General features: G+C 43.2%; 2 protein-coding genes across 3 annotated transcripts in view; one reads left to right on the top strand and one right to left on the bottom strand.

Moving 5' to 3' along the window:
• Window positions 1–594, bottom strand: part of pdcl3 (phosducin-like 3) — a 4,377-nt gene extending 3,783 nt beyond the window's left edge. For both annotated transcript variants that reach the window (XM_062533591.1, XM_062533592.1), the window contains exons 1-2: window positions 499–594; window positions 38–158 (exon numbers count right to left, since the gene is read on the bottom strand). In XM_062533591.1, coding sequence (XP_062389575.1) covers window positions 38–158; window positions 499–504 — 127 coding nt within the window. In that variant the 5' untranslated portion in view covers window positions 505–594. The remainder of the gene's footprint in view (window positions 1–37; window positions 159–498) is intronic.
• A 6,539-nt stretch (window positions 595–7,133) lies between these two features.
• Window positions 7,134–7,500, top strand: part of LOC134079224 (TBC1 domain family member 8) — a 35,336-nt gene continuing 34,969 nt past the window's right edge. The window contains exon 1 of the mRNA XM_062535440.1: window positions 7,134–7,500. This exon is cut by the window's right edge and continues 84 nt beyond it. Coding sequence (XP_062391424.1) covers window positions 7,458–7,500 — 43 coding nt within the window. The 5' untranslated portion in view covers window positions 7,134–7,457.

The following is a 7,500-nucleotide window of genomic DNA, read 5'->3' as shown; positions in this document are numbered from 1 at the left end:
TGTGTGTGTGTGTGTGTGTGTGTGTGTGCACACACACCGACGGATTGCTGCTGAAACAGCCGCTCCTCCTCCTCCTCGTCCTCTTTCGGCGTCTCCTTGGGCGGAAGGATGCCTTTCTTCCTCAAGATATCGTTCCATTCCGTGTCTTCGTTAGGGTCCTACGAAACACAAACAGCCCGATCTGAACACCACATGCAGTTCCTAGCCACTTGCTACGATGGGATAGAAAATGCCACTGACTAGCCTACACAAAATATGTCGATACCGTGACACTGTATAATAAACATACACATCGATTATCAAAGGCCATCAAGAGATCAAGTGATCAGAAGTGTAGGCTAACATTACGCCCTAGTGCTTCGGATCCTAATCAAATTGACTTCATAGACTAATTAACTCCCTCGCAAAGCCCTCCAGTAACTAGGCTACTAATGACAGCAAACGTGACAATACGTGCGACTCAAACAAATGTTAAAGTCTCCGTAAAAACGGGCATACCTGCATTTTGAAGACTATGTTCGTCTGTTCCTGAAATCACGCTCTACTCCTAAACAGACGCGGAAAGAGAAGGACCGTGAGCGAATTTCTTCCGACTGGAAAGCGTGTCTAGCATTTCAGCAGGCAAGCAAATATCATACTTTGTTGCCGGAAAATATCAGAAACATTCTTCGTCTTCCTCATTTTTCTGTGAAAAGGAAACACTCCTTCCCCATGTTTGCATATAGTCAACGTAGTTTTCATGTTATACATTTAAAATATCACCGTTATTGTCAGTGAAGGGGACAATAATAAATGCTGCACCCATATCCGGTTGTGTTACTATCGATGCCCAAATAAGGTGATAGAACGCTACATTCCTGCGCGCAGCAGCTGAGAGGACAGCTGTAAGCAGCGCGCGGCCACCGTTGTCCATCGCGTCACCGGCTACGGCCACAATTAGACCACCGCCCAACCCCCGCCCTCCACACACTCTCCGTGGTCTGGCATGACCATCTCACAAACACCTGTCTTGGCCGAGCCTATATGATACACCCAAACTAGGGCCGGGGTTCCAGGTAGCCTATAGCTACAGTAGGCTATGCAGGGTTTCTCAAACTTCTTTGCTCTGGGGCCCTGTGATGTTAGGCCTTGGTGTTCCAAGGCCCTGCATAGGCGTCTGCACACCCTCTGAACACCCGCCCATGCCCCCAACTTCCATCGCCCGCCACCATGTACGCCTTTAGATAGCAGGCTTGTGCACAATTCCGAATTTTAGAATTCAATTCATGAATTGGAATTTGAATCGAATTGGCCCCACCCCACAGGAAGTTGAATTTTAACTTGAATTGGAATGACAGGAAGTGGAATTCAATTCATGGCAATTCAAGACAATTCCACAGTCACATAACAGGAAGAATGTGTTGAATCTGCATTCAGTTTTGGGAAGGTTACTTTGGAAATGTAATTGATTACTGTTTTCAATAAATTGTGTGTTTGTTGCGATCATATCTGACATTTTGTGAAACTTAATTGTTCAACACTACCCTTAAATTATGTATATGAATTTCTTTGAATTTCAATTCTTCTTTAATTCAATTTTGAATTGTAATTCTACATCCTGTTTTTGACCTCAATTCAATTAAATTCAAACCCTAGAATTGAATTGGAATTTAGGAGTCATTCTCAATTCAATTCTGAATTTTGCACAAGCCTGATAGATAGATAGATAGATAGATAGATAATTTATCATTATTATTAGGCTATTATTATTAGCAGTTACTAGTAGTAGGCCTACGTATAACATTTCAATCTATTGCCATTTTGGGTCCTGAAATAAAATATCAAGCATCTGCCATATCATAAACAGGGGTCTGAAAACTTCTGTTATGAAAAATACATTATTTTGAAGTGGGGGAAATGGGGAGGTATGAAAAAAGGCAGAAATTTAATGTGATTTCAAAAAGGGATTTCTCGTGATTACCGCTAATTATACAGATACATTCTATATGCCATTGGAATCAGTTGGATCTCCTGTTTATTTTGATATGCAGTTTGCCATAGGCAGTTCCGAAATCATGAGATATTTCACAGAGAAGAATCTGTATGACGCAGAACCGAGTGTGACATTTTATTTTTGTATGTAATTTTCAACGCTAATTATCTCGCGAACCGTTCGTCGTAGAAACTAGTGGCTAGCGTCATTAGAAAGGTCAGGTTATGCAGTTTCATATGATATGCCTGTTATTTCTTTGTGAAAATATATCGCACCAATATGACCGAGAAGAACGGGTGCAGCCGCGGCCGCATGGTGCGTCTTGAAGGCGGCAGAGAGGGTCGGCCGGCGGCCCGATGGTAATCTTCTCGCGGCCCGGTACCGGTCCGCGGCCCATAGTTTGAGAAACACTGGGCTATAGGACAGGAAAAGACAGACCGACAGATGAACTGGTAGATAGACAGACAGACAGACACGCTTTATTCAGGATCATGATCATAACGGTGGTCAGTTATAGAGCCGTGTTCATGATCATAATGGTGATGTGGTCAGTTATAACTCTATAACTCTATAAATAGAGCCGTGTTCATGATCATAATGGTGGTCAGTTTTAGAGCCGTGTTCATGATCATAATGATGTGGTGGTCAGTTTTAGAGCCGTGTTCATGATCATAATGGTGGTCAGTTTTAGAGCCGTGTTCATGATCATAATGGTGGTCAGTTATAGAGCCGTGTTCATGATCATAATGGTGGTCAGTTATAGAGCCATGTTCATGATCATGATGTGGTGGTCAGTTATAGAGCCATGTTCATGATCATAATGGTGGTTAGTTATAGAGCCGTGTTCATGATCATAATGGTGGTCAGTTTTAGAGCCGTGTTCATGATCATAATGGTGGTCAGTTATAGAGCCGTGTTCATGATCATTATGGTGGTCAGTTTTAGAGCCGTGTTCATGATCATAATGGTGGTCAGTTTTAGAGCCGTGTTCATGATCATAATGGTGGTCAGTTTTAGAGCCGTGTTCATGATCATAATGATGTGGTGGTCAGTTTTAGAGCCGTGTTCATGATCATAATGGTGGTCAGTTATAGAGCCGTGTTCATGATCATAATGGTGGTCAGTTTTAGAGCCGTGTTCATGATCATAATGGTGGTCAGTTTTAGAGCCGTGTTCATGATCATAATGGTGGTCAGTTTTAGAGCCGTGTTCATGATCATAATGGTGGTCAGTTTTAGAGCCGTGTTCATGATCATAATGGTGGTCAGTTATAGAGCCGTGTTCATGATCATAATGATGTGGTGGTCAGTTTTAGAGCCGTGTTCATGATCATAATGATGTGGTGGTCAGTTTTAGAGCCGTGTTCATGATCATAATGATGTGGTGGTCAGTTTTAGAGCCGTGTTCATGATCATAATGGTGGTCAGTTATAGAGCCGTGTTCATGATGTGGTGGTCAGTTTTAGAGCCGTGTTCATGATCATAATGGTGTGGTGGTCAGTTTTAGAGCCGTGTTCATGATCATAATGATGTGGTGGTCAGTTTTAGAGCCGTGTTCATGATCATAATGATGTGGTGGTCAGTTTTAGAGCCGTGTTCATGATCATAATGGTGGTCAGTTATAGAGCCGTGTTCATGATGTGGTGGTCAGTTTTAGAGCCGTGTTCATGATCATAATGGTGTGGTGGTCAGTTTTAGAGCCGTGTTCATGATCATAATGATGTGGTGGTCAGTTATAGAGCCGTGTTCATGATCATAATGATGTGATGGTCAGTTATAGAGCCGTGTTCATGATCATAATGGTGGTCAGTTATAGAGCCGTGTTCATGATCATAATGATGTGGTGGTCAGTTTTAGAGCCGTGTTCATGATCATAATGGTGGTCAGTTATAACCGTGTTCATGATCATAATGGTGGTCAGTTATAACCGTGTTCATGATCATAATGGTGGTCAGTTATAGAGCCGTGTTCATGATCATAATGGTGGTCAGTTTTAGAGTCGTGTTCATGATCATAATGGTGGTCAGTTTTAGAGCCGTGTTCATGATCATAATGATGTGGTGGTCAGTTTTAGAGCCGTGTTCATGATCATAATGATGTGGTGGTCAGTTTTAGAGCCGTGTTCATGATCATAATGGTGGTCAGTTATAGAGCCGTGTTCATGATCATAATGATGTGGTGGTCAGTTTTAGAGCCGTGTTCATGATCATAATGATGTGGTGGTCAGTTTTAGAGCCGTGTTCATGATCATAATGATGTGGTGGTCAGTTTTAGAGCCGTGTTCATGATCATAATGGTGGTCAGTTTTAGAGCCGTGTTCATGATCATAATGGTGGTCAGTTTTAGAGCCGTGTTCATGATCATAATGATGTGATGGTCAGTTTTAGAGCCGTGTTCATGATCATAATGGTGGTCAGTTTTAGAGCCGTGTTCATGATCATAATGGTGGTCAGTTTTAGAGCCGTGTTCATGATCATAATGATGTGGTGGTCAGTTTTAGAGCCGTGTTCATGATCATGATGATGTGGTGGTCAGTTTTAGAGCCGTGTTCATGATCATAATGATGTGGTGGTCAGTTTTAGAGCCGTGTTCATGATCATAATGATGTGGTGGTCAGTTATAACCGTGTTCATGATCATAATGGTGGTCAGTTATAGAGCCGTGTTCATGATCATAATGATGTGGTGGTCAGTTTTAGAGCCGTGTTCATGATCATAATGGTGGTCAGTTTTAGAGCCGTGTTCATGATCATAATGGTGGTCAGTTATAGAGTCGTGTTCATGATCATAATGATGTGGTGGTCAGTTATAACCGTGTTCATGATCATAATGGTGGTCAGTTTTAGAGCCGTGTTCATGATCATAATGATGATGTGGTCAGTTATAGAGTCGTGTTCATGATCATAATGGTGGTCAGTTTTAGAGCCGTGTTCATGATCATAATGGTGGTCAGTTATAGAGTCGTGTTCATGATCATAATGATGTGGTGGTCAGTTATAACCGTGTTCATGATCATAATGGTGGTCAGTTTTAGAGCCGTGTTCATGATCATAATGATGATGTGGTCAGTTTTAGAGTCGTGTTCATGATCATAATGGTGGTCAGTTTTAGAGCCGTGTTCATGATCATAATGATGATGTGGTCAGTTTTAGAGTCGTGTTCATGATCATAATGGTGGTCAGTTTTAGAGCCGTGTTCATGATCATGATGGTGTGATGGTGAGTTTTAGAGCCGTGTTCATGATCATAATGGTGGTCAGTTTTAGAGCCGTGTTCATGATCATAATGATGTGGTGGTCAGTTATAGAGCCGTGTTCATGATCATAATGGTGGTCAGTTTTAGAGCCGTGTTCATGATCATAATGGTGTGATGGTGAGTTTTAGAGCCGTGTTCATGATCATAATGGTGGTCAGTTTTAGAGCCGTGTTCATGATCATAATGATGTGGTGGTCAGTTATAGAGCCGTGTTCATGATCATAATGGTGGTCAGTTTTAGAGCCGTGTTCATGATCATAATGGTGGTCAGTTTTAGAGCCGTGTTCATGATCATAATGATGTGGTGGTCAGTTTTAGAGCCGTGTTCATGATCATAATGATGTGGTGGTCAGTTTTAGAGCCGTGTTCATGATCATAATGATGTGGTGGTCAGTTTTAGAGCCGTGTTCATGATCATAATGGTGGTCAGTTATAGAGCCGTGTTCATGATCATAATGATGTGGTGGTCAGTTTTAGCGACCCCCAACTGGTCCCACGTAATTTGAACACTGAAGGGACAGACAGATAGACATACAAGGGAGACAGACAGTGCAGTACTTTATGTGTAACACTAGGTGGAGCTGAGGAGAGTGGGTTGGGGCACTGGAGAGGCACGTCACATGAGGAACATAAAACAAAGTAAAACAATATATCAAAGCCTTAGATTAGATTCAACACCATTACATTATTAATAGCCAAACTGTTTATTTCATGTAAGGAAGACCTAAAGATTAGCCAATAACTTCAGTTTTTGTAGAATATCTGAGCACCTAATTTCAGATGTAACCCAACAAGAAAGTATTTTCAGGCATGCAGTATGAGGTATGCAGTCGTCAACTTATGACATGTTCCATATAGGCCAGATGGGCATGGACACAACAACTTCATTACAACTCAGTTCTTGAGCCCAGTTTGGTTCTTGAGCCCAATTTGGTTCTTGAGCCCATGCAGTTTAGTTCTTGAGCCCAATTGAGCCCAGTATGGTTCTTGAGCCCAGTCACAGGGGGCATGGGCCTGTTTCTCCTCTCCCAGCTGATCATTTGATTTGCACTCTTTACGCTATTTTGGGGGTGAACTTTGTGAGTCATTGGAATAATAATTGAACCAAGTCATCATTTCTTCTGTCCTAGAGTCAACCATAATAGGGTGGACGCTGATGTAGGCCTATTATGGTTGGGCCGTTTTCATGAATCTGCATGGTCATCTCTCAGTAGGCCTATCCTATGGGCATCATGGGCATGAAATGCTTCATAATAACTGTGCAGCACTCACAAGTGGTGTGTGGCTTGTAGAGGTGTTGCTGAATTCTCTGGTTTCTCAAATGTTGGCCCCATCTCTTGCAGTAGTAGTCTTATTAATCTCCATCTTTTGCAGTAGGCCTAGTCTAGTCTTAATCTCCATCTTTTGCAGTAGGCCTAGTCTAGTCTTAATCTCCATCTCTTGCAGTAGTCTAGTCTTAATCTCCATCTCTTGCAGTAGTCTAGTCTTAATCTCCATCTCTTGCAGTGGTCTAGTCTTAATCTCCATCTCTTGCAGTAGTCTAGTCTTAATCTCCATCTCTTGCAGTAGCATTAAGCTAAACACCAAACCGCTGCTGATGAAACAGCTGTGCCCGCCCCCCCTTCCCCATTTTGACCACACACACACACACACACACACACACACACACACACACACACACACACACTGCAGGCAAATTCCCCTCGGCAAGCAAATATAGCCTATCTATCTATCTATCTATCTATCTATTTATTTATCAATCCACCTATCTATCTATCTATCTATCCTACAGCACACACTTCTCTCCTCGGCCACCAGAGAGCGGATTCCCGGTAAGAGCTTCGCTACACTTGAACCCGTTTCTTCCCATGCAGTCGAGACACAAATCAAATCTTCCCGAACTCTGAAGCATCCGGAGCCAATCACGGAGGGCCGCGAGACCGAAACTTCCTCCGCACCAGCGGAACTCTGGGAAGAAACGCAAAAATGCGGAAATAAGTTCTCGCTCCGCAACAACACAACACTGCCGCTGCTGTCGCCGCCCGCGAGGAAAAGAAGAAGATGGGTGTCAACCGTGTTAACGCGGCACGAGCTCCCGGTGGAGGCGACCAACCCGTCACGGCGTCGCGATATCTTTAAGCGGGGCAGCGCGCGGAGATCCCGTTCGTTTCAACATCATCATTGCAGAAACCGGCCCACCCGTCTCGATCGCTCGCGCAGAGATCCCGGGAAATGTGGCTCACCCCGGAGGAGGTTCCCGTGAAGAGCGCGCTCA

Source organism: Sardina pilchardus, chromosome 4 (genome assembly GCF_963854185.1).
Source record: "Sardina pilchardus chromosome 4, fSarPil1.1, whole genome shotgun sequence".
Taxonomy (NCBI): domain Eukaryota; kingdom Metazoa; phylum Chordata; class Actinopteri; order Clupeiformes; family Clupeidae; genus Sardina; species Sardina pilchardus.
This window is presented reverse-complemented; position numbering and strand designations above follow the sequence as displayed.